This window comes from Herpailurus yagouaroundi, unplaced genomic scaffold (assembly GCF_014898765.1).
Source record: "Herpailurus yagouaroundi ecotype Mexico unplaced genomic scaffold, PumYag 165, whole genome shotgun sequence".
Lineage (NCBI taxonomy): Eukaryota > Metazoa > Chordata > Mammalia > Carnivora > Felidae > Herpailurus > Herpailurus yagouaroundi.
Genome location: NW_024412406.1, coordinates 11,630,535 through 11,658,388, shown reverse-complemented (window position 1 = coordinate 11,658,388; position 27,854 = coordinate 11,630,535). Strand labels below are relative to the sequence as shown.

Sequence of the window (27,854 nt, the reverse complement as noted above, 5' to 3'; positions counted from 1 at the left end):
GCGCGAGCAGGGAGCGGCGCCGCGCACTCCAGCCCGGAGGGCACCTCGAGAGAGGGCGCGGGGCGCAGCCTTCTGGTCTGGGCGGCTCTGACAAACGCCCCGGGGCCGGGAGCCGGGCTGCCCTGCGCGGGGTGAGCGCGGACGCGGACGCTGGACTCGTGCGGGGTTCCGGGCGTCGCGATGAACATCGTGGTGGAGTTCTTCGTGGTCACTTTCAAAGTGCTCTGGGCGTTCGTGCTGGCCGCGGCGCGCTGGCTGGTGCGGCCCAAGGAGAAGAGCGTGGCCGGCCAGGTGTGCCTCATCACGGGCGCCGGCAGCGGCCTGGGCCGCCTCTTCGCGCTCGAGTTCGCCCGGCGCCGGGCGCTGCTGGTGCTCTGGGACATCAATACTCAGAGCAACGAGGAGACGGCGGGCATGGTGCGCCACATCTACCGAGACCTGGAGGCGGCCGACGCCGCGGCGCTGCAAGGTAACTCGGACCTGCGCCGGATCAAGCCTCGCCCCACCCCCGAGCCCTCCCCGGGAGGGCCCCAAACCCCATTGCCCTGGTCAGCCCGGTTCGTCTTCGGCGAGTGGAGTTGGCCCCCTGGGAAAGGAGCACGGTCACCTCTGTTCTAGAAGGGGGAAGGTGTGCCGACCCTTGTCTTTACGGGGGTCCTCTTTGGGGGCGAATGTCGGGTTTCCTAAACCCTCTGGGGATATCGGGAAGGCAGAGCTTGTTAGCACAGGTGTGAATCCTTAAGAAATGGCTCACTCGCTTTTGCGATGGGAGACTAAGGAGTCTGGGAAGTTGTTCTCAGACTCGACTGATGCGTGTCTGTGTGTTACTGTGGTCTGAACCGCTGGGGCTAAGGCGGCATTGATGATTTCACTATAACTTTAGCCGCCAGAAAATAATTACATTGTTGCACCACAGACAGGTAAGTGCTTTAGTTACATACTCAGCCTGATTGAAAGGTGTGCTGCCTCTTGGAAAGCGCTTGGAGGATTTAAGCCTCATTGTAAATTTATTCCGTGTTTTTGATAACCTCAGGAAATCTGCCTCACTGTATACTTATTAACCTGAACCTGAGGGGTTTTGTTTTTTATTTCTTGTTTTTTAAGCCAATGCGGAGACCATAACCAACCGTAAATATTGGTCCAGGAAATTTGATAATGGCTCTTGCTCTTTGACAAAATTTTTCATTTTCGGAAAATACATAGAACTATACGGAGGAGATTAACTTGGACCCCACCCCTCCCCCCATATCGATCAATTTTCACCATAAGTATTGGCACTTGCCTTTTAGGCCAGAAAAGCAAAGGTCAAAACTGTTACATTTTCAAAAGTGGTACGGAAGGGTAGCAAATACAGATTTTTGTGTTCCCTGCTGAAACCTAGAAGATAAAGGTATTCAAAAACCAGGAAAGAGATTTGGGCTTTCAAAATTGAGATCTTCTGTGGTAAAATTGCATATTTACCTGTAAACTTGATTTATGCGAGGTGCTTCTGAGGAGAACTCGGAGATTCCAGTTAAAACAAACCAGTGACCTCCATTCTTTCATGAGAAACTTTAGGTTCATTTCTTGGGTTTGGATGACTTCAGATTGTTAGCTACAGTTTTGATTTGTGAGCCTTAAGGAGGGTTCCCATTTTGAAGGTGCTCTTACTAAAAGAAAAAGAGCCGATTCTGGCCCCTGGTCCTCAAAAAAAAGAGGAGTGTGTATTATTTGTGTTTGGGAGGAGGGGGTGTTATTCTCTGGGCTGAGATCAGTTCTTTCCAGGTGTCTTTAGCTCCAGGAAGCTGATCCCATGAGGTCTGACTTGTATTGGGCTTGTCACAATTACATGATTTTCCCCTAAGCAAAGTTATCCAGTAAATTGCTATAATTCCCAAAGACTCTTGGGGGAGGAAGGCAGCTGTAAGTTCAGTCATTGGCAAGCCTTATGGTGTTAGAAATCTGAAGCTCACTGTAGTATTTTTGTTTTGTGTGATCTTTGCCCTACTGATTGCCACGTGACTCACATTTTGCACCCCCCACCCTTTCTCTGTTCCATTTTCTCCCCCTTCATCTGGACTTCCGAGGACAGCTGGAAATGGTGAGGAAGAAATTCTGCCCCACTGTAACTTGCAGGTTTTTACCTACACCTGTGATGTGGGAAAGAGGGAGAATGTCTACCTGACTGCAGAAAGGGTCCGCAAGGAGGTTGGCGAGGTCTCAGTCCTGGTCAATAATGCCGGCGTGGTCTCTGGGCATCACCTTCTGGAATGTCCTGATGAGCTCATTGAGAGAACCATGATGGTCAATTGCCATGCACACTTCTGGGTAAATATAAACATCCTTGTTTTTATTACTAGGCCTTCCTCAATGAGAAGGTTGGGAAGGAGCCAGACTTCAATACCATCCTGGAAGACACCTATACTGTTTCACCACAAAGCTTCCTTCCAATTTGCTATTTCCCCATGGTGAATTACACTGTATGCCAGTTACTATCAAATAATTATTTTCTCCCCTGTCCCATGCAGTCTTTCTTGAGAGAGTAAAGGACTGAACATTTTGAACTAGTTTGAAAGATTGCCATAAAAATAACTAGAGGGAGCATAAAACCCTGGGTTTGTTTATTTTACTTTCTGTTGAGTTTGTAAAACATTGGTTGTTCTTATGAATTCCTGAAGTCAGAGTTTAGGCTTCCAAATTACTGCTCAGCCACATTTTAGAAAGTGCCAGAGATTCTGAGATCAGCATTTGTGGTCCATTGGGAGTGGTCAGGCCACCCTGGCAGTCACTTAACATCCATTGACCAGCCACAGGGTCTGTGGCATTGTCCTGATGGAGTAGGTCTCAGAACTGTCTCAGCTTACAAGATGCCTCTCTCAGGAGAACTGAAGTCACCCTGATAGGACCACAGAGTCACTATATAAGGGGCAGGAGGACAGTGAGACTTGAGGAAGGAGAGACTTGAACCATATCCGCTTCTAACCGTCAGAACTACAGCATCTAAGGATGAGAGGGAAGGAGGGCCTTCTGTTGCTCTGGGGACAAAATGAATCCCAATTTTCCAGCTAAACTTCAGTAATGTTGGGTGCGAAGCTCTCCCCCATAACTGTACACTGTTGACCCACTTTATTCTCTTCCTCCTCTGAAGTAATTCCCCTTGATTTTCGTAGATAGGCAAGAGCCAATAAGGAAAGGGTAAGGAGGTAGGATGTTGAGTTGTTGTTGTTTTGTTTTTTGTTGTTGTTGGTTTTTTTTGTATTTTCCATAGGCGGATTAGCCTTCTAATGGAACACAACAAAGAACTGTTTCTTTTAAATAGGTCACATTAAACCTCATTAATTTTTTAGCAACTGCTTAAAAACTTAATCTGGCTTTAGAAGTGCTTATTCAAATGTTGTTCCTTGAATATCAAACCATTTCTCTGATCCTGAAAGAAGCTTCCTTTAACGTTTTATTTTCAAACATGAGCTCTATTTAACCCATTTTCAAACCTCAAGAAATGAACACATAAATGACTTAACTAACTCATATTGATCTTTTAAATGAGTAAGGAGATTACCAAATACAGTTTGGGGGAACTTAAGTGTGTTTGGGGGGGGGGGCGCATGTGCATAGTTTGTGTGTGTGTGTGTGTGTGTGTGTGTGTGTGTGTGTGTGTGTCTGGTGTGCAGTGGGGGTGGGCAACTGAATAAAAGTCCCTGCTGCCATGGGGTCCACAAGAACAAGTGGCAAGGGTTGCATCAGGTGAGTAAAGGGCACTGCAGATGAATAAACTTGGCAATACAGTTTATCAAGAATCCTATGTATTGACAATTCTGAGTAAAACAAGCAGCCACCATTTGAAATAACACATGTGAATTGCAGGTGGCCTTGTAGTTTTTGTATTTGAATGATAAGGATGGAAGTACCTTAGAAATTCCAGTTGATTTTAGTCAGCTTGTCATCCTTAAACAGATATATAGCCATTGGTGGGCTAGTTGTGAACCAACACCAGTATTTTTTTTTTTTCTCCATAGCCTTTGACTGAGATGATCCTCAGTTTCTGAACCATAAACTTTGACCTACCCAGTGCTCTAAAATCTTGCCTACTTTCTCTGTATGATTACTTTCCTGAATTGTAAAATTGCAAATGAAACCACACTTTTAAAGAAACCCCATACGATCTGCAGTTAAATACTTTGAAGAGGAAACCAGCCTTTTCTCGCTAGACATCCTATAAAATGGGAGCTAATTTAGAGTGTGTTAAGCACAGAAAATCCATAGCTTTAGCTTTGAAAATGCACATCATTTGATATACTGTACTCTAATATTGGACTACTTTCTAACCTAAGGAGAAAATTGAATCAGGTCTCTGACAGAAAAATTATTGTGGAATTGAATCTGTATACTAAGGAGGAATATACCACCTTCCCAGAGTCCTTACTTTGCTTTGAGATGTTGCTTAACTACACAATTTAGGGAGTTCTTGGAAGCCTTGACCATAATGACGTCACTTCATATTAAAATATGGGAGGCTCCTGAATTCTCCAGCTGTTTTTCCCCTAAGCATCTAAACTTAAGAATTTATTTTCAATATTGAGTCAGAAAATTCATTTTAGAGTTGGAATTTCTGACTTCTTGCCGAGACTTACAAACCTTTTAAGAAGTTGAGAACTAGCAACTAAAATTTAAAGGAAGACTTACTATAATTTTTACAGGGACTGGCAGTGGGGGTGGGTGGGTGCACATATGCTGTGATGTAAGAGCTACCTGAATTCAGCTTCCTTTCCAGTAGTCCTCTTTAACAAAAATGTGTGTGACAACTGTCTAAAGATGTATTGGTTTATGCTGTTTTCCTTCCAGAGAAAATAACCAGTGTGTCTTTTTACTATATTTGGCTGGGGGAAAGAAGTTGCCCCGTTCATTTTAAAAAGTAGATCAGCTGAGCAAACAGTTGTGTAGTCATTTGAACAGATTGTCTGGAGCCAGACTTCTAAGTAGCAGTCGATGTCTGTTTTCATAAAACACTAAATGGTATGTTGATCGTGACCCAGAGTTAAAGTCCCATGTAGTGAATTGGAAAGCCGTGTGGACTTCCACTGAAAAGCTGTGGGTGCTCCTACTTCCAAACCCTTCTACTGCTGGCCCTGCCTGGAGACCCTCTTCCTCCACTCTTCTACCTTTTAAGGCCTAGCTCAAGTTCTTACTATAATCTTCCCTCCCCACTCCAGCCCTTTTCTGGCATTTTTGCATATTAGAGCTGCAAGGATCCTTAGAGATCATCTTATTTTCTAATCCCTTATTTTCTGATGAAGCTGCAGTTAAATGACTTGTGTAAAGCTTTTTCTCTTCTTGCCATTATTTAAAAAAAATTTTTTTTGTTCACGTTTATTTATTATTGAGAGACAGACACAGAGCATGAGCAGGGGAGGGGCCGAGAGATGGAGAGACAGAATCCGAAGCAGGCTCCAGGCTCTGAGCTGCCGGCACAGAGCTCCATGTGGGGCTCGAACTCACAAACCGCGAGATCACGACCTGAGCCGAAGTCAGACACCAGAGCCACCCAGGTGCCCCTCTCTTCTTGCCATTATTAATCTCTTGCAACATCTCTTTATTCTCCTCCTTTGTGGCACAGTACATGCTCTTTTGTGTAATTTTTTACGCATTGTGCCCTGAAATTCTGAAATAGATGGCAAGCTTTCTGAAGGCAGTTTGTTATATACTTATATTTGTTTTCCCCTGCCTGCAATAGAACTCTACTCCTGAGACTAAATAAACACTCAATAAATGTTTGATAGCATAGGCTAGACTTCTGCTTAAATATTTAGAAGATAGCCTACTCAGAGGATACTCACAGGGACCTGTCTTCTGAAATTTCAAAAGGTAATAGGCATTATGTTGGACTAATTCAAGCTGCATAAGATTGAGGAAATTTCAAAATGGGGCTGGCTCACATTCATAATTGTTTGTATCTCCTTTTTTTTTTTCCTATACAACTTTTCCATTCTCCCGGCCTCGCCTGTGTGCTCGTATTTACTGTAGTATATTAACTCTGCTCATTGGTGCAAGGCTAGCGACTGTGAGAAGGCCGGCGTTGATAAACCAATTTGAATCAAGCTCCAATTGAATTTATGGCAACCATTCATATTTCCTAATGGCTGGGCCTCAAGGAGAGGATTTTTCCTGTGTTCCTTCCTTGATTCTTAACCTCGTAGTCTGTACTTCTAAGCAATTGGAAGTTTTCACAGAACTTGCCATTGTTCTGCACAGCCCTCCAGTGTCCTGTGATCCTTCATCGTCCAGTATTCTTCCATCACCAGCAGCTCTCCTAGGAACCTTCTCTTGGTCACCAGTTAAGAAGTGATAGATTTGGGATGGATTCTAGTCAGTATAATCTGTTGTGCGACATTCATGGTTAGGACGAGACCAAGGAGAATGTATGCAATACGATGCACATTAATTGGGGCATAATCACAGAAAACATTCACTTAGGCTCCCTCTGTATCTCTGTGTGCTACAAAAACTTGAAAATACCTCTCTAGGCTCCTTTGAAATATGGCAGGTTGGCCTCCATACAGGAATTACAAACCCATGTTTCCCCCCAAAACGTTAATGTTGCTTCACTTGTTATTTTTAAGAGGAGTCCAATCTTAGCTTGCTGTTTTTGCGAGACATAGTTTATCTGTAGATCCTTTTTGACCAGAGAGCTGCATTTGGCCTTTATACGTGAGCAGCAAATTGATCCCTGATTAACCAAAAGGGGGTAGCAAAAGCATTTAACTCCAGGCCTTTTATGTTCTGCAGAAATTTTGCATGGTAAAGGGCTAAATCTGTCAAATAGCTAGTCGGTAATTTACTTCTATTGATATGGTAGTCAGACAAGATAATTGGTAGTTAATTAATAGACCACTTAACTTAAAAGGTTTCACAGTTTTAAAATACTAATTACTGAATTAGGCATTTATCTATATCCAAATGTCTAAAGTCTATTTAGTTAAAATCCATCCAGGAAAAGTAAAAGCCCACCACCTAGATCTGAGTAATGTAGCACTTAAAGACATTAGTGCTATGGTAGTTCCTAATATCTCATGAATGGTCCCTAATCATTAGTGTTTAAGTTCCTATGTGATTTACTGGTTTTTAATCTCAAATACTGTATTGTTCTCTGGTTAGAGAAACCTAGTTTTGTTCAAGTCCTCTTAGGTTTAGAATTAAAAAAAAAATCATTTCTAAAGTGTTCATATAAAACTACTAGGCCAGTACTTCCTCCTTCAAACCATAATATTAAGAATTGTTATACCAAATGTTTTATAAAATATTATTTTCCTATCTTACAATAGCTACTAAAAGGTTGGAATTCATGGCCAATTTTTAAGTCTCTGATAGAACGGATCTGTTAAATAAATAACATGCATAAGTATCATGTTTGAGCTTTAGAAATAAAGATTTTTTAGGTCTTGAACTGAACTGCAAATTGACCTGGGGTGTGAATACTCTATCTTATTAATTCTTGTGAGCCCACTTCAGAATATCTCTTAGGTAGCAACCACTCAGGTACTTGGGACTGTGTCCCTAAGAGGGTCATTTCATAGCCTTGTTTCCTAACATAGAATAAGATCACATGCCCATCGAACATCGAGTTTCTATGTTCGGTATGTTACATGCTAGGCCCAAATCTATTGCTACTAGAAATCAGTATCTATGACTTGATAAAACATCACTTTACATAACTGGTATGAGCAGAGAACCATCCTCTAAAAATCTTTCCAATATTTTAGATACGTGTTTTAATCTGTGTCTGGTTACCTCAGTTGTTCAGAAAAATATTGCTGAGTAACCAATATCATATGAAGAAGTAATAGTGCTCCCGTAATTGCCAAATCCAGTGTGCAGCTTGATCATTCTACAGAATGTGATCCTGTTAACCATCTCTGAAACTCATCTTTAGTTTCCATAAAAAGCCCACTTTTTCCTGCTTCTCTTGTCTTCCCAGTCCTCCTGGCCTCCCTGCTTCTGAGATGTAATGATTAGGATTGCATACTCAGACCTCTTCTCACTGTGTACCTCTAGCTGGGTAATCTGTTTATTTCAGTGGCTTCATCTGATTTCTAACACAGTTCCCAAGTTCACACACCTGTCTTGGCTGTTCCACTCATTCCCTAAAATCAACAAATCTCAAAACTGAACTCACTTCTTTTTGCCCCTTCTTGAATTCCCTGGTGTGGCCAGTGCCAAACTTGGGAACATCAGCAGTATCTTTAATTCTCCATCCTGCCCGCATTCATGAGTCCTGACCTGTTGCTACCATGTACTTTGATCCCCTCCTTCCCAGTCCTGCCTTATCCCATGTGCTTCCATCACCTCTTGCCTGGACTTTGGGAGGAGTCTCTGAACTTCTTTCCCTGTTCCCAGCCTTTGCTCTTCAACGTAGGGTTATCTTAGCAGACTCGAATTTGTTATGTGCCTGCTTAAAGATTATGCTACCCCAAACCCTTGGGTGACCATATTGTTCACAGCATGAAGTCCAGGCTTATTAGCATGGCAGCTTAGATCTTCTAAAGCTGATTTCCACCTGCCTTCCAAACTCATCATCTATCATATCTCCTGGTCAACCCAAAACTCCCACAGGGCTGGATACCTCACTGTGCCTTGATGGAGCCCTGAGCACTCCGCTGTCTGCCATTTGAGTCCTGGGAGACAAAAGAAGTTGAATAGTTTAGACAAAATGTATCACTACTCCTGAGAGAGGAAAAAAAATTCATAATATTTTTGTGCTAACTTAATAGTCTCTTTGTATATTAGGGTGTAGTCCTTGTAGAATAGTTTAAAGTTCCATCCAGGGAATGGCCCACTCTTGTTTGATTATGTCCTGTTATCTCGATTCCTGGAAGCGGAGTTGATGTTTGTTCTTTTCTCCCTCATTATTTCTTCATCTAGGGCTTTATCCATTATCTGCCCAAGTAGAAATTAATCTACAGGACATGTCAAAGTGAAAGCATTCTTTAACCTGTGCTAATGTTAACACTGATCGAATAGCTTGTTCAAAAAGCTTGAATGGAGTGTGCCTGGGTGGTGTCCTTTGCTGTTCATTGCAGGATTGGGTCACTGGGGCCTAGGGAAGAGCTACAAACCCTGTGGCCAAATACTTTATTCTCCTCATTTATTCTCTCCCTTTAAATTTGTTTTTACCCTAACCGTTTTTCAGACTTTTAAGATCTTTGGCAAATTCTAGTGAATTGACTTTAGTTAACTTGAATACAATTCCTTTCAAGAAGTTTAATAACCTCACTTGGGACTTAGAATAATTTTTTAAAGTAGGGAACCCCTTTTTATTTGTTTTTTCCTTGAATTAAAGAATATTAACAGACATCTAAAATTTCTGTTCTGTTTCTTTCAGAAACCAAAATTAAGCTTCGTTCAATTATAAGTAGCCAGTATGCCTCTGTTTAATTCAGATACCTGCCTACCTGGATAGATGTATAGATGACATGTTTGTTTTCTTGATTTGGAATGCTTGATGAATAATAAGGCTCATGACTATGGTGTATTTATAGCCAGCGGACTGGAAAAAGTTCATTTGAGCCACTGTGTTAAGTCCTAAATACCCAGGATGTTTTTGGAACCCCAAATTGTATGTACTATGCTGAATTTCCACTAGGGGGTGTCCTGGCAGGGTGGATTTGTATCTTCTTTCCTTGTGCATATACAAGCGGTAATTTTCCCAAGATAAAGGGCCTTTTGTAGCTAATCTTTGGAGTATGACAAACTCTGATAGTCCTTAAGAAATCGGGAACTACTCCCTGTATCAACTGAATGAGTTAAATCCAATGTTTTGAGCCTGGAACTCTAGGGATCAGATTAAAATGTGTTAATCTCTCTTGGTTTAATTACTGATTTTTTTTTTTTTTTTTTTAAATCTCAGAAGTTACTATAGGAGTTAGCTATTCAAAGAACTAACCCTTTATAGTTTCTATTATCATCTGACCTAAAGATTTCTTTTAGGCTGAGACTTCTTGTAAGCATAATGGGAAAATAACTCAGAGGGTGGTATCTTGTAATTCTTTCTTTGAAAATCTGTAGTGGACAGGTAGAGTGTACAGGCAGTCTTTGGAGTGGGCCAGCCTTAGAGAACTTCGCTATATTGTGGCCTCACACTTAAGATACCACTGTTTGGAGTACAGGTTGTCAGAGCAGGGCTGTAGGATTTAATCCCAGTCACCTTGACACCTTTGGCCAGCCATTGGGTCCCGGTCGGCCTGGGTTTGCAGGCTTACGCCATCCCAGCCCTGGAGGGTGTGTCTTTCAACACAGGGAACACTTACATCTTTCACTTGATCTTACCCAGCATGGCCCATTCTTAGATTCCTTTTTCATTTTACTTTATTTGTCAATTCTCTTAGAAATCAAGTTCACACCTGTCAGGGACCATTTTCCTAAACGCTCTGAGACTAAAATTAAGTGAACCACAGGGAAAAAACTGAATATCCTCTCCTAATGATCATAAAACTTTCAACACTGCAGCAAATGCTGCTAGAATATTTAACAAGTCAGGGCAATTACTGCCGCAGCCTTGAGTGCTGTCAAATTAGCCCAACTGACAAGCCACTTATGATGAATTCACATTTGGAAACAAAACATTACTTGGTCTGTGAAACTTTCAAAGATCACACAAAGTGATGCATGAAAGATGGCCATGGTGTTAATATTGTGAAGGTTGTTTTTTGTGGGGGTTTTGTTGTTGTCTTGCTTTTTTTGTTTTGCTTGGTTTGGTTTGGGGAAACCATGCTGTTTCTCTCTCATTTGCTGCTTGCATAAAAACGTGAATTTTTCTTGCCTTTCTTTCAAATAGCTTAGTACTGGAATTTTTAAATATTAACAAGGTTCAGCTTCTTAGTGTTATTCTAAACAATGGGGCTCAAAATAACACTTCCCAAATCAGTGTAACTGGGAAAATATTTGTGGTATAACTTATGTAAGCACATGGGTATTTTGAGGACAACTGAAACTTAAAATTCAAAGCCTGAATTTTCCCACCTGCAAATTGCACTTAACATACTGCCCCCTACTGATTTCTCAAGGGTTTTTAAAGACGAGATAGTTCTATTATCTCTTGGGAAAAAGATACATCAGGTATAATAAGTTATCTTAAAATAGTTCTGTACTAACTTTTAATATTTTTATGTTTGCTAGACTCTTCTCTGTCAGGTGTCGTAATTTATATTTTCAGCGGTTGTTTCTGCTCCTAGTAAAAGAGGACTGGAGGAGAGAGGGTTAGAGGAGAGGTGTTACTGGAAAGCGTTGTTGTTTCCCAGCAGCATCTAAGGTTCTGAACGGAAGGGGCTGGGCAACTGAAACAGCTGCTTAGCAATGTGGTTTTGAGGCTGCTTCTGGTGGTCAGCTACTGGCATTTTGCCGGAAGCGTGGTCTGGTGCTGTGTGGAGGGCAGGGAGGCCTGGGAGCCATACATAGTAAGAACCAGGAACTGCAGGAACTTGAAGAAACAACATCACCAAAAATAGATGGCACTTGTAACCAAAATAGCCTGTAAATATATGCTTAATGAGTCTTGAGTGCATTTACTATACTTTTATATAGCACTTAAATTTTACAGACCCTTTCATAAACACTCTCCTCTCATTGGAGCCTCAAAGCAACCCTGAATTAAAGAGAGCCATTATCCCCATTTTTATGGATGAGGAAACAAACTGAGAGAGATTATAGGACTAGCCTAAGGTCACCCCTGGGGAAAGAAGAACCTAGGACCCAGACCCTCATCCCAAGACTTTAGTTTAGAACTTCTACAAATACTTAGCTGGGCCACCGGTTCAAAGCTCCTTGTCAATTTTCTTCTGTGAGTCACTTATGAAAGAATCCCCCTTCAAATGCTGATTGTTTTTTGTTTTTTTTTTACTAGCTTAGTTCTTTTAGCAATGACTAATGAACCCTAGCTTAATATCTCCAGAAAGTTTGCTCCATAAATTAGACAAGAATGTAAAATTCTAGGCTAAAGAACCAGCACCTCATCAGAATTTTATTACTAAAGCCCAGTTCATGTGTTTTTTCCCTGCCTTTTCTGTAATTTTCCATGGTTTGCATCTGAGATGGTTACCTCATTGAGAAGACTGTAGGATATTCTCAGTCACTTGGCTTCCTTTTTCTGGTTCACATGTCGACATTGACAAGCTGGACACAAAAGGTAGCAAATAAACGGGGCACTTCTATGAGGACTGGCCACACAAAGTTCTAGAAATACTTGGTACCATAAAGTGTCAGTAACAGGATGATTTGAGTTTTGTTTTTTGTTGGTGTTGTTTTAAAGCTTATCTCCTGGAAAATGTAAAACTTTTATTCTGTTACATAATCATCTTACGGGATTAGAATTCCAGATAACTCTATAAGCTTTGCCTTTGGAAATGCTAATCATGGATTTTCAAAATTATGCAGTTTTGCCCAGCTGCTGTTGTCCAAACTTCTGGCCCAAGCATCTGATTTGTAAAGGGCTGATGTTTTCCTAGGTGGGGTTTTTACATAGGCTAACCAAAGCATGAAAGCTTCAGAAAGGTAAATGTGAAAAATGGAAAAGGTAAAAGCTGAGGTGGAATGGGCCTAAATTCCTGGTCTTGAAAGCTGAGCCTTCAAAGCCTCTGTGGATGCAGGGAGAGGACTTTGAAGCCTCCTAGGTCTCTGTTTGGGAGCCTGTTCTAATGGCTAAGGGGTTGTCCTAGTCCATTTGCACTGCTGTAACAATGCCATACACTGCATGGGCTATAGACAACAGAAATTTCTGTCTCACAATTCTGGAAGCTACAAGTCTAAGAAGATCAGGGTGCCAACAGATGTGGCATCTGGTGAGGGCCCACTTCTTGGTTCATAGACAGCTGTCTGCTGAAACCTCACATGGTGGAAGGGGTGAGGGGTTTCTCTGGGGCCTTCATTAGAAGGGCACTGATCCCATTGTTGAGGGCTCCCTAAGGCCCCACCTTCTCACGCCATCACTTTGAGTATCAGATTTTAACATGCATTAACATTCAAAATGACAACAGAGGGGCTTGCCACTGCTAAAAATGGATCCAAGGCAAATATACAGAGAATCAGTCCATAAACTCTCATAGTTGTCTGTAGAAGGCACTGGGAGCCCTTGACATTGGTTTGAACCAGGCTTTATCTTACAAGAATGGAATGGTACGGAGAGTGGGGCTTCCCAACCCCTAATATCCCGGTTCAGAGAGTGAGGGTAGGATAGAGGGCAGCAAACTTAATCTTCCAATTCTGCTGAGTTTGTAGGAGAAATTGATCTGAAGCCCCTTGAGGTTTAGAGTAGACAGATTCCCTAGCTCTCGCTAGAACCCTGTGCTCAGCCTGTGTTCCAGAGCAGTGGCAGTGATGGCATCATCTGGCAGATTGTACATTAGAAAAGCGGACTCTCAGACCCCCTCCCAGACCTCCTGGGCCAGAATCTGTATTGGACTCGGATCCCGGGTGATTCTTTGGCACATCAAAGTTTGAGGAGGAACCGGTCTTGAATACGCATTTTCCTTCTCACTTTCTCAATATTCTCCTTACCCTGCCTTTTTGTTTTTCTTTCCTGAGCTAATCAGCCCTTTAGAAATCTCCCAGACAAGAAAAATGCCAGACCACACACTCTGTGTTCCAATCTTACTCTAGGTTTATTATTATTATTATTTTTTTTTTTTTTTTGAATTCCGGTCCAGTATCTAAAAGGAAGAGTGCAGGTGCACTTTTGCTCCCTATTCCCCTTGGTCACCGTGCCCAGGATGGAGTTTCCAAAGCCCTAAGAGTCACGAAACAAAATGAAGACCATGCATTAAAGAGCTGCCCAGGATAAGTTACAACCTTGCCTGTTGTGCATGCCCCTTTTCTCCACTCCTGGCCCCTGGCGTATCACTGGCATCCAGTATCAGATAATGGAGGGCATGATTTCTCAGACACCTGCTGTACCTAAGAGGAGGTCTTCCTTTTTAGTTTTCACAATTTAGGAACAGTTTAGGTGGTTTTGCCAGAGTTGTGATTGATAAGTGATTAGTGCTGTCTTCTGTGATGAAGCTAGAATATACCAGACCAGTTACTGGATTAGCAATCATTGTCCTTGAAGATATCTCTTAATTTAGTAGTGGAGTGGTAGTTTGAAGGTACTGACATATAAGCTACAACTGATGGGCTTTTGAGCCCAAATTTAAGTTGTGATTTTTTTTTTTAAGTCCAAAATGCTTTCTGAATCCAGAAAAATGTCATACACTACAAGAACTAAAGCTTAGAAACAGTCATCAGCATGGAACCTGATTTGCCAGCGTGCATGTTCCCTCAGATGTTGACGAAAGTTTTCTCTTTAACTGTGCCTCACACAACATAGAGCCCTCATAGACCCTCATCTGTAATGAGTAAATTCTATGTTGTTACAGTGCACACTTCAGAATAAGTTTTCAGGAGTAACTTCTTGATTATATTTTTTACTTACGTAACGATTTTATTATTTTTGAAGATTCCACCGTAAGCAAACTAGGAAGCAAGGGAGGATGTAAACTGTTTACACATACGAAATACAGAGGATGATGAAAGGTGATCACGGGGACGTTGCTGGGCCATGCTGTTGGAATGGGGGCAGAGGGACAAAGGAGTCCGGCCCCTACAGAGGGCCTGAGCAGTGGCTGAGCTTGTGTGTGCAGTGTTTATGCCTCCTGGAAGTGGTTAGTAGTCACTAGAGCAGAAGCGGGGCCTCTGCCCTTTGGAAGATCTGTCGTTATTACAAGTTCTGAGATGCGATCTGAGTTTGGGGCAAAGCAAAGGGATTAATGACAACATGTTGTTTAGCAGACTATTTGGCTGCAATTTTGTGGGTTATTTTCATCATTCTGTAAAGCGTTATTAAATAGGGAAAGGGGCTTGAGCTTGAAGGAGATCATGGAACACTCCTTTGATCATCTGGGACTCGGCCAGGGGGAGGGTCAGGGAAGACAGCACTTCAGGAACAGTGTTCAGCGTTCAGTTTCTTTTAACATACCAAGCTTCCCTGAGTTTAACCGAGACACAGAAAAACAATGTTTTGCAGATAATGTGTAATTTTGTTAATATGTAAGAGGTTTGAACTCAAGTTCCATTATTTTAAAAGGCACAGTCATGACATCATATAAATGTTTAATGAATAGATTTTTACTGCTTACCAGATGCTGGCATCTACACTAATGGAACTGATACCGTATTGAGTCATTTACGAGAGTCTTATGCAAGTTATACCTCAGTGTTACAACTTGTATTTTGGATGTGTGGTAGGAATCGAAGAAAGCATTATTGGATATAAGTCGCCGTAACATTTTTGAACAAAGAAACCTTGGAGAACCTTCTCTTTTTGTCTCACAAATGAGTTAAAATCAAGATTCAAAGAGGTCAAGTAATAAGGATGGTTAGCTGATTGGCAGTTGGGACCATGTGGACTCCAAAGACCAGTGTACTTTACAGACAGATTGAGTTTTAAGTTACCTCCTTTCCAGCATTTCTGCATAGCAAACCCTAAAATGCAAGGGAATGTTGATGTGTGAGTTGCTGCCTTGGGGTAGATTCATCCCATGCTTTAACAGTGGGAAGGCAAGTTAATGAAGCATTTATTTTTGCTGAATAACTCATGGTGTCATCATCTAGGTGTTCATTTGAAAAGCCCAGCTCTTTTATTAGCTTCTTGGTTGCAGGGCAACTGTAGGAATGTACTAGTACATGTGTGTTAAGCATTAACTGCTGATGCCTTCAAACGTTAAACTAATCCCCATAGCCTCAAAATAATAACAAAAAGGACAGTAGATGTAACATTGGTATGCATTCAACAGTTATGACATATTCTTTAGCCTCTCTTCTATAGCTAAAGACAGAATGTTTTGTGTCAATCTGATAAGAGATTTTGATGAACATTTTGTTAAGTCCGAGATTAGTTCCAGGCTTCAGTATCGTGGGGCTCTGTTGCACAATTTGGAGACTTTCCTGTCTCTACAAACACACCAAATAAGAACAACAACAAAAAAAAGCTGTCATTCAATTATAATGATTTCAGAATTTGTGCTGTTAAGTGAAACTAAAAGATTTAGAGTCAATCAATATATTGCTAGCAAGTTCAGATTTAGTTTTTACTTCCTAGTTAAAGATGATTTTGTGGGGCCCCCTGGCTGGCTCAGTCAGAAGAGCATGCAACTCTTGATCTCAGGGTCGTGAGTTCGAGCCCTCATGTTGGATGTAGAAATTACATAAATAAATAAAATTTTTTAAAAGATAATTTTGTAATGAAAACTTTCAACTATCACATTCTTTGGTCAGAGTGAAATTTCTTAAGTTTGGTGGTCAGTATATTTACCAAGCAGATACCTGTAAATCTACAGAATTAAGAGTATTTAGCCATATGTTCCTTTCCCAGGTTAGCTTGGGGGGGTATGTCACCGTTTTTCAATCTTTAAACATGCTGATGACTTATCCTATTAGCCTTTTTAACTGCGCTCACTATGTTTTCAGAGCGCCTTCAATAGTTTGTATGTACTACTGAATCATAGTTTTCCAGGAGCAGTGACTGAGTTTTCAGAGAAGAGTGCCACCAGATGTCATTTTAGCCTTGTAAATAAGCAGTATGTTCCTTTGTGATTCGGATAAAGATAAGTTACTCCAGGAGGCGACAAAGGCAGGACAGAACAGCAAGTAGAGTTCTTGCACCAGGTGGAGGGGCCATGAGGGTGTCCAGTCAGGTGTTCTTTGTTCAGTGGAGTCTTAACTGTACTTTTTTTTTTTTCAAGTTGTGTATATACTGCTGTTAATTTGAGGATTCTGAAAAGCCTTACTATTTTATATGTGCTGATGATGTTAATCCTTTTCCCATCAAAATATGATTTATGACCTTCTTTACAAATGAAAGTCTTCTGTTTTTTGGTGTTCACATGAGAGATAAACACTTTAAAATGATTCTTTTTCCAAGATGCTTTTTCTGGACTTGACCGTAAGACAGTTATACAAACACACAAAAATATGGCATGAGGCCTTTTTCCTACTGTGAGAAATTAACTTTGCTTTTCCCTTAGTGTCCATTAACCTGGCATGGCTTGCAAATATGGAAAACACATTCTAGGTGTTTTACCTACACCTTTAAAATGTCATCAGTCTCGAAATTTCAAAAGCCAGGCTTTGCCAGACACCACATTTCTTCACATTCCCTTTTGTCGAACGTTAGGCTAATTTGTCCTGACAGTGCAGCCACAGGCTGTGTGTTGCTGTGTGTCATTAAGAGCACCAGGAATGATCTGGAGGGTTACAACTGTTGGAAGTTAATTTGGCGTAAACCTAACTTTCAAAGATTTCTCGAGATATGACATGTCATGTCTGTGTCCAGTCACACTTCTGTTTAAGGAATTCTTGTTTATATTATAAATATGACCTTTACAGTTATCTTTCAAAGTGCCCAGTGCTCTGAAGAACCCCGAGGAGCTGTAGCAATATTAGATTTAAGTATGTTTCATAAGAATGTCAGTGTCCATTTGAATGTCCTCCTCCCTCCTTTGTTTTTTCTTTTTAGTCAGCAGTAACAACCCCATCAGCTCGTGGCCAATTATGGTATTGGAGTCATGTGATAAAATTACTCGTGAGTATTCAAAGGTCTGTCTCCACACTTTTTAGACAGACGCAGAAGGAGACAGAGATAAGAGTTATCTCTTGCTCCAGATAAAATACTCCCTAGATCTGTTCCAACTTTAAATTCTCCCACCGACAATGCCAATGAATGTATATTGGTTACTGACTCTGAGACCCCCTGGATCGAGAGTCAGCCATTTTTCCTGATGGAGAACTACATGTCCTCTGTTTCGCAGACATTTGAACAGAAGGACGCAGCGACGGAGCGCAGTTCTCCGACTCGGGTTAAGCATCTAGCTAACTTTGCCAGCCACCACTGACACCAGCTAATAACTCTGCACTTTTTTTAGAGCCCCCTGTATTGGGTGGTAACTTCTGATCTAGGTAATCTGTCCTGAGTGGAGATCACACAGCAGTCCAGGTGTTCAGTGAGTTATCTGAGTTGCCCCTCTCAGATCCACCGATGGTGGCAGACGCATGAATTTATACTTAAGCCGTTTGGATGTGCTTTTAGATGTGCCCTTTATGTTCTTTTAATGACTCTTTGAGACAAAGTTAAAGATCACGAACCTTAGCTTGAACTGACTGGTGTCATGGCAACTAGCACTTCACCTTTTGCTGGTCCCCATCTCATACATGCTACAATATTTGTGCACATTAATAATTCATTGCAAAGTGCCAGATTTCTTTGTGCTGTCAGACTGTGTCAAGGACGGAATATGCTGTGCTATCTCAGATGTCATCTACCAGACTGTTGAGGGCAAGAGTAATTAGAAAAGAAAACTAGTCAGGTTACTTGGGAAAATTCCTGAAAATATGATGCTTTCTAGCCACCCATTTATAGCATTTTTCTTGTAAAGTAAGGGATAGAATTAGTGTTGATCAAAGTTTATTTGGCAATGTGCCCCAGACACAAGGCAGGACTTGGGTTGTGGAAATAAGGCACAAGCAGTAATTGCTTGCCTCCATTCAGGCAGCAAAGGAAATGATTAACAGCCTGAGTGCTCAGTCACGTGGATCAGGCTCCAGTGCAAACCCTGAAAACTCAGGTTTAAAAAGAAACCTCAGTGGTCCTGATGTGAACGCTCTTACCTCAGGCTTGCCTTTGCCTGGCACACACTAGGAGCTGAGTGTTTGACCCCAGTTTTGGGAAACCGTGAGTTTGGGTTTTGAGGCTGACCCTGGCCTTGGATGCCTTTTCTCACTTCCCAGTTTCCTCAACCTTGTTTGTTCTCAGCCTTGATAGCAGTGTCATTGTATTAGGCCTATAATTGGTGAGCTTCCTAAAGAATATAGGCCTTTGTCTGAGGATGTAGAAAATGCAATGAAACGACACACTGGATTTCACTTATACAGAAGGTCGTGTTTGTCCCTGATTGGGCAAAGAAATCACATATTTTAAACCAGACATTGACCTGCCACTACGTTTTTTTGTTTAACTCTCCCTCCCTAAAGGAAGCTTTAAAACAAACCTGTGTCACACTTTACTAGCTACTCAAAGTGAAGCATATTTCTCTGAAAAATGTTTACAACCCACAATTGGAAAAGATTTTAGCCAGCCATATTTGGATTCTTTTCTTCCTCTTTCTCTTGTTTTCCTCCTTCCTTTAAATACAAAACGAGTAGCTTAAATGTCCCTGCAGACTACTTGGTGGGAGGGTGGGTGGGGAGGAAAGCAGGCCCAAGTCACAGTTTTTAGAATACACAGGCATAATACCCTGTGGATACACTAGAACTGTTCTAGTGCTTTAACAATTAAGTGCCGGTAAGTGTAAATTCTGCTTAGAGACAGGCACAGAACCAGCTCCCGTTTTAGCCATCATCATTTGGCCAGATCATAAAACAGTACCTGCCTGTGATAGATGTTCAAGAAACACTTGTTGAATGAGTAAGTTAATACCACCAGACTAATTTCAGGAAAAGGGGAAGGGGTCATTAATCAGTTTTAGAACATGCAACAAATTAAACTTAAAAAAAAAAGTTAGGAACTTGTTAATCTGGTATCACCTACATTTATATGGTGCAGGGGATCTGGATTGGTCATTTAACACCTGCAGGCAACAACGAACGTCACACACGAGCACGGGGAGGTCATTAGAGCCAAACTGCTCTGTGTCCATGTGTTTCTAGTCAGGGCCAGCTGCCAGCTGGAGTGAGTGGTCACTGGTGATGCGAACAAGCAGGGTCAGCGATTCAGATTCATCAGGTGATTAAGCAGCAAGTTCTTGCCAGTATTCTATGCTGTGTGTCGTTTCTTGGGATTTAATATTGAGACTTTCTACGTACTTAAGAACTTAAAAGTAAGATCCTTTGAACTAAACCTATCCCTGTCTTCTAAGACTAGGCAAACTTTTAATACTTAGAACTGGTCTCCGAATAACGTCAAGAATAAATTTTATACTTTTTAGTTAATCTGGGAGCAGTTCATCATAACCAGATACTTAAAAGAAGACTTACAGACTTGATTACTTAAGGATACATTTTCTTATTTAGATTTAATGATGTTACTTTATTGTAATTCTTAATATAATGGCCATATATAAGCTGTTGAGTCTAAAATTGAACGTATAATGACCTGAAGTACCAGGTCTTGCCTTTTTTGGCTATCAAGCAGACCAAAATAATAATTATTATCGTAATTGCCCTAGCCATTCCCACTAACTACTGCAAAGAGGTAAAAATCCAGCTGAAACATGTCTCTCTTCCATCCAGTAGTATGCCAGGTCTCTGAAGTACGTAAGGCACATGGTTCACATTCTCTCCTCCACAGGGTATCACAGGGGAGTAATTCTCCCATAATCTTTGAAGCTTCATCTCCCAGCTTCATCTGAGGCAGCCAGACAAATAAATATAAAACAATCAAAATCCCATAGAACATGTAATTCTATGTTACGGTGAATGGTACTGACCATATGTCTTAAAGAAATATGAACAAAATTAAGGTGGTATAGAATTATATAAAGGCTCAACACCTCCAGTACAGAATTATTTCGAAACTCCTGTGACATAAGCATGTTGAAAAGCATAAGAGGTTTTGTAAACACGTGATTAATATTATAGTTTGAATGATGTAGGAGGGCATTGGCTTTAGATTGTCAGATTAGAGAAGAATTCATGGGTAAAACCTCACAGGTGAGAAGGGTGCCCTGGGCAGCAGCAGTGAGGTGGCCCAGAAAAATGGGGTAGGAGCTAGGGCAGGGGAGTTGCATGCTAATCAGGAGGCAGACTGGGAACCACCTTGGGACCCTTGACAGACATTCATCTGGCAACTGTGTGCACCATGGATTGGAACACAGAAAATCTTCAAAATAAATGGAATGACCGTTTTTGATCTTGTACATGCAAAAATTATTGTAACAAATTAGATATTTATGCAAAAATTCAGTGATCCCTTAGCCAGGAAATCCTCAGAGAGGGGCATGCAACTCTTCTTTAAGTCCAGTGTGTATTGTTTGGGTTTTTTTAACTTCATAAATCATGGGGAGGCTGTGTTGGCAGTGGGATATAACTCAACAGTAGACAGATTGCTCTTTGCTGCTTTCTTTTAAGAAGCAGGTTATAAAACTGTTGGGAGCCTGGTGAAGTAGTTAATAGATCATCTTAAGCAATTTGAAGTAATTTTTTTTTTTTTTTTAATACAGCCTTGTTGTGTCTTGAAGGCAAAAGATCCAGAGAAAAAAAGAGTTTAGCGAATAAGAAATCAATGCTGTCCCTGGGTCTGTTGCCCTGGAACTTCTGCTACTTGCTTGGCTACACTGGCCAGTCACCTGCTTTTGTGGGAAAGTCACTGCCCTGTAAACCTCCACAGAGGGGTGTGTGCATTCAGAATGCTGTAAGCTCTTGGCAGTGCAGTCAGAATAGGCCACAGTTTTCATTAAAATGATCCTGTACTTTCATCCCGCGTTTTTACATCCTGAACTACTTTACCTCCTGTAGATACAGGGTAAGCTGGAGGTCCTCTCACAGATCAGGAGATAGCTGTGTTAAAGTGTCATGAGCATAAAAAGATCTCTGACCTGGGAGTAGTTTAGATTAGCAGATAACTATCACTTGAAAGGTGATAAAGAGTCTTCGACTAACGGCTTTCTTTTCATCTCTGGAGATTGTCCCCAAAAGCTCTTGTGTTACAGTCCTTTTGGTCACGGCTTTATAATAGGCCTGCCATACCAATGATACGGTGTTATGTTAACCAGACACTTCAAGGATCTTCTCTTTTCATGGATGTGTAAGATTTTTAAATGAATTGGGAAACGTTTATTATGTGGGTAAAACATTAGGTAGGATTGGCTTTTAGATGAAACTCACAATGTCAGTTCTAAAGCTTCAATCTTCCTTCTCTTTCAGACCACTAAGGCTTTTCTTCCTACAATGCTGGAGATTAATCATGGTCATATTGTGACAGTTGCAAGTTCCCTGGGATTGTTCAGTACTGCTGGAGTTGAGGTTTGTTTGTCTAATATAAAGCATTTCCTTCCTTCAGTCGCTTTATCCCGAATATCCCCAAATCCTGTAAAGAGTACCTGTTGCCCATACATTTATGAAAGCACTCTACCTGTGTGCTGTTTGTGGAATGTTCTGCGATACCCCAGGGCCAGCTGGTGAGGTGCAACTCTAGTATCTTGTGCCATAAAATCACTTCTGCTAGTTTGACAAAGCAGCAGCAGCAGCAGCACTGGGTGGACCAGTCCTCAGTGTGCCCCATTTTCATTAGCAGTTCTGCATGATGATGGTGGGGAGGTGCAGGGTCAAGAACGAAACCATGGAGGGCAGTGGCAGTGCCACGGGAAACAGATGAATGAGGCCAAAGGTTGACGTTCTGTTTTGGTCAACTTGCCAGAAGTGAGCCATCCTGTATCAGCTCATCAGAGAAGATGGCTACGGCAGATGTGAGGTGTCTCGCAATGTTAGATCTGTAGAACTGGGCTTAATCAAGCCCTGTTGTTCACCACAAATTGTAAAGTGCATGTGTGTGTATCAGCCTGTGCTGTCTGTCCTGTGGGAGCCTATAGCATAGAGTTAAAAATTGCATGCAAATATGCAAAAGAACACCCAATAACAGATGGCTTCCATGTTCTACATTTCCACTCCTACATTGCAAATGGGACAAAGGAGAACTTTCTATACTGTGTGTTCTTAGGTAAAGGTTTGGCTTAAGTTTGCAAAGTGTAGTTATCATTTTCTTCACTTTACACTAAAAAGACAAGTGGATCATAACTTATAACCTAAGCTAGACTCACCTTTGCTCTCATAGAATTAAACAAACTGGATTTTTATTCTCCTTTACTGAACAAGAGGCCATTTGTAAATTTCCAGAAACTTCAAAGTGAACCTTTCTCCATTTTTAGCTTCAGTGTGTTAGCCTTTATAGAATCCTTTGTGGTAACTTCCCCAAAGTAATACGATACTTGGTCGATGTGGCAAAAAGTGTTCGTCTGCTGTTGCTTTGAAAATATTATTTCTGCACCAAACCACATCAGATAGCTGTCTTTTAAAATGCTTTCCTTTTCTTTGCTTAGTCACCTGTAACCTTCTGTATCAAACACATCACCAAAGTAATAGGATCACGGAAGCTTGAGTTCGGTGGGTTTGGTGGGGGATCTGTGCACATACTTAGTGTTTCTGTTCTCTCCCCCTCTAACTCAGGATTATTGTGCCAGTAAATTTGGAGTGGTGGGTTTTCATGAATCCCTGAGCCATGAGTTAAAGGCTGCTGAAAAGGATGGAATTAAAACAACGTTGGTTTGCCCTTACCTTGTAGACACGGGCATGTTCAGAGGCTGCCGAATCAGGTCAGTGAGAACCTATCTTATTGATAAAAAAGCTGGTTTAGAAATCATCTTTCCAGGGGCGCCTGGGTGGCGTAGTCGGTTAAGCGTCCGACTTCAGCCAGGTCACGATCTCGCGGTCTGTGAGTTCGAGCCCCGCGTCGGGCTCTGGGCTGATGGCTCAGAGCCTGGAGCCTGTTTCCAATTCTGTGTCTCCCTCTCTCTCTGCCCCTCCCCCGTTCATGCTCTGTCTCTCTCTGTCCCAAAAATAAAATAAATGTTGAAAAAAAATTAAAAAAAAAAAAATCATCTTTCCATATTGGGAGAATATGTAGAATCAGATCTTACCCTATAACTATCATTTCACAGTTCAACCTGTCATTTCATTGGTCAAGGTTTGTAAAGTTCCAATGAAAAAGCTTAACAGGTGAGGGTCGGGTACCACACAGATACTAACGCGAGGAAGTCAGTCTAGAAGCATCAGAAAGGAATTGGCCTCTCTGCACCTTCAAGAAGAAAACATAAATATCCAGGATTTTCCTTAGAAGCTACTTCCTTAGGAGTTTTTTTTTTCTTTAGTATTGGTAAATGAATGTGACTTTGATTTGGATCTGAAACCATGTCACTGTCACAAAAGAGTAAGCTTTTCTTTTAAAAAGACCTTTGAATATTGCTCTCCAGATTTGGGAGCTTCCTTTTTGTGGAGAGTATATATAGGTAGATTCATTGTGACAGAATGAGAAGAACTATTTAGATTTACTAAAGACAAAGTAAAATTCCCACCCACTTTGAAAGGAGGCATATGGGAATATAAATGCCAGGTCACGTCAGACTTGAACTAAGCCGGTAAACAAGCTCACAAATCTTAATAGGATACCTGTGAAGACATGCTTACTTTGAGATCTTTTCTGGGAAGAATTTGAAAGGCAAAGGAAGATAACTGAACCAGTTCCCTGTTGGTGAGGGCCATTCTTAACACATCCTGAGCCTGGCCAAGCTGGGAAGCAGGTGGAGCTTGATTTGAGTCATTCCAGTCTCAGGCTGACTCCCAGTCTGGACGGGAACAGACTCAAGCTCTGCCTCTTTTCCCGTGTGTGTGTGTGTGTGTGTGTGTCTTCGTATTATACTTAGAAGCCAATTGCTGAGAGTGTAGAGTCCTGTTTCCTATTTAGCATCATGGCAGGTGTCCAAAACTGTGGTGAGACAATGAAGAGTGAAAGGAGTACGTTATACTATTAGGTTATTTTAATGTGTAATGTAATGGATTCAGCTGAAGGTAGGATGTCTATATGTACTTTGTTTCAGAGACCCCCGAGAGAAAATACCTTGGAATGTGTGTAGCTGACTTTCTTCACTCAGGAAGGTTATGCCAGTATACACGCCATCATTTCAGCAACACTTAGCACTGAAAGTTTGGTGTCGGTGGGGTGCCTGGGTGGCTCAGTCAGTTAAGTGTCCAATGTTGGCTCAGGCTCAGGTCATGACCTCACGGTTCATGAGTTCTAGCCCCACGCTGGGCTCTGTGCTGACAGCTCAGAGCCTGGAGTCTGTTTTGGATTCTGTGTCTCCCTCTCTCATTGCCCCTCCCCCACTCGTGCTTGGTCTCTGTCAAAAATAAATGTTAAAAAAAATATATTAGAAATAAATAAAAAGTATGGCATAATGTTTGGGTTGAGTGTTATGCCAAACACTCTCTTCTTTTTCTATTGAAAAAAAATAGAAAAATAATATGAAATACATTTTAAGGCATTTTAAAAACACGAAAATTCTCATTTTAGAGAAAAGCAGACTGATTTTGCTTTTTTTTTAGCTCGTTTTCCAGACTATGCAAATAAAATGTATTCATAGTAAGAAATTGTGGAAAATACAGAAAAGCACAATGAAGGAAACAAAATGAACCTATGTTAGATAACGCCGTTATTAATGTTTGGATGTGTATTTCCAGTCTTCCCTACTTTGCGTTAATTTCATTTTTCTAATGTATAACTTCCAGGAAAGAAATTGAGCCTTTTCTGCCCCCTCTGAAGCCGGATTACTGTGTGAAGCAGGCCATGAAGGCCATCCTCACCGACCAGCCCATGATCTGCACCCCCCGCCTCATGTACATCGTGACGTTCATGAAGAGGTAACTCGGGTGGGGTTCCCTGGTGCACTGCGTCTGTCTCATGCCCGCCCCACCCCTATAACTTCACATGAGACGTCACACGTTTGCTAATAGCCCCCTTTCCCTTTTCAGCATCCTCCCTTTTGAAGCAGTCGTGTGCATGTATCGGTTCCTAGGAGCAGACAAGTGTATGTACCCATTTATCGCTCAAAGAAAACAAGCCACAAACAATAATGAAGCAAAAAATGGAATCTGAGAATCGATCTTTTTTGTATGGAATATCATTTCTATCAGAAGACGATCAAGGTATTTCAGTCCTATCTACATCAGCATTATTGACATTCTCTGGATTCCAAATCCATGTTGACTTTTTTTAAAATCAACTTTTTAAAAAATAAAGTGTAAATTAACCGACTAGAATACTTGGAAAATGTGATCAGCAAAAGTGAGCTTACCTTGTTGCCAGCAGGCTCCTTTTCGGCCGAACCCTAAAACCTGTCAAATCTTTTAGACAAGCACTGTGTGACATCTCCAGGCTACCATTATTTTTTTTAATGAGCAGAAAGTCTAGAGATGATAACAACAGTGTGTTTCAGCCGTGTGGGTTTTTTTTTTTTTTTAATCTCCATGGAGTTTATTAATTCTTGTAATTAAACTCTAGCCAATTGACGCCCTTGCAACTTCAAGGACTGATAGTGCTCTATTTTCTCATGTTTTATAAGTTTCAGTTTTGCAAAGCCTGTGTGGCTTTTCGTGGTGTTTGTGTGTACAGCTCTTTTGAAAAGGAATTTTGAAATCTCCACCAATTTGAAGTAAATGATGTTTGATTATTACAGTAAAGGTGATCAGGTCTCTTTCTTAAAGTCATAATGACTGAAGTATTAGCCGGATTTTTAATTTTATCTCTGAAATCTTCCCTTAAGGATCTATTACTCTGGAGACCTAGTTATTCACAAAGGTCATACATTTTCTACCTGTGAATTTTGCTGCATACAGAAAGTGCCCTTTCCTCAGGAAGTTGCTGTGTTTCATTTCTCTGAGTGGACTTTTATCTAGAATACATAGCAGCTCTGCAAAGAAACAGTTCCTAAAATTGGGAACTTCCGCATTAAAAAAAAAGTCCCCATTTTTGTGCCAACTATGATTACTGAGGGGGAAAAACCATATTCTATGGAGTACGTATGGAAGGGTGTAAAGATTCTTCTGAAAGTTTTATTCACATTGTAGAACAGCAATTGACATTTTTACAGTATTTTTTTGTAAAGCAAACTATTTTGTGCCTTGAATTTGGTAAATGTGTATTAGTGAAATGTTGTTAAAGTGGACCTCTACCTCTGTATCTAAATGTATACCATCCACTTGTAAATTACTATAAACTATTATGTGATTGCCTTTTTTTTTTTTTTTAGAATGTCTTGTTTAAATAGCGACCAATGTTTAAGGCTATTAAAATAAGCCATCTTTTACTAATTGGGACGTTTTATAAAGGACTGATTAAATTTAAAGAATTAACCTACATGTGCAATGGACTGTGATTATTAGTTATCAGTAATATTGTAGAGAAAATCATTGCGTCCCCTTTTTTACTCATGCCAGATCACACTTAAAAGAAGAAACGTTTGAATGGGGTAATGTTCACGTACCGCCATTAACAACTCAGGGTGCCGTGCACTCAAGTTTCTATTCTTACCGTCTCCTCAGATGAGATACTTCATCAGGGGCTTGTTCGCACTGAAAGTGGGAAGACAGCATCCCATTTGCCATGAGTTTGCTCCGTGGATCAGGTCAGCACTGTAATCACATACAGGAAAGTCCAGCTCACTGCGGGCATTCCCAGCGCTGGTCTTAAGGAATAGCTTCATTTATGTTGGAAATTCTCTGAAAAAGGAAACGACACTGACGCCTGAGACCATTATAACATTTGAGGCAGTTGGAGTGGAAGCAATGCTTCCTAACACTGTGGGGGGTAGAGACAGATATTCTCAGTTTGTCCAGGTCCTCCCAGCCAGCCCAGGGCACTCTCAAACCAGCCTAGAGAAATCCATGCTACTGTCACGACCCATTTATTGGTTTCAAGACTAAGGAAAGTCTTACTTACATTTAATTTTATTCTCATGTGTTATAATTTAAACCTATATCTATTTTCGTTTGGTACTGGCCTTCTAAGCTTGTCCATCTCTAAGTTTAATAAACCTAATTCATTGAACTTTTTTGTAGGAATCTTCAATTCCCTAGTCCAGGCCCAGTTAAATTAGTTGTGTGGCTCTCCCGTGAATGCCGTCCAAATTCTCTTTCCTGTCTTGAGCTGTGGCGTTTGGAAGGGGATAGAGGTTAATGCAAGTCTAGGACGATAAGATTGCTACATGTTGTACTTCTTCACCCCAGTATCCATTCTTCTATAATGCCACGTTGAC

General features: G+C 41.1%; 1 protein-coding gene across 1 annotated transcript; it reads left to right on the top strand.

The window, feature by feature from the left end:
- Window positions 1–6: 6 nt before the first annotated feature.
- Window positions 7–26,958, top strand: RDH10 (retinol dehydrogenase 10). The gene is made up of 6 exons (XM_040487589.1): window positions 7–469; window positions 2,072–2,307; window positions 21,916–22,014; window positions 23,215–23,360; window positions 25,330–25,461; window positions 25,573–26,958. The coding sequence occupies exons 1-6, from the start codon at window positions 181–183 to the stop codon at window positions 25,694–25,696; spliced, it is 1,026 nt and encodes a 341-aa protein (XP_040343523.1). The 5' UTR covers window positions 7–180; the 3' UTR covers window positions 25,697–26,958.
- Window positions 26,959–27,854: the final 896 nt, after the last annotated feature.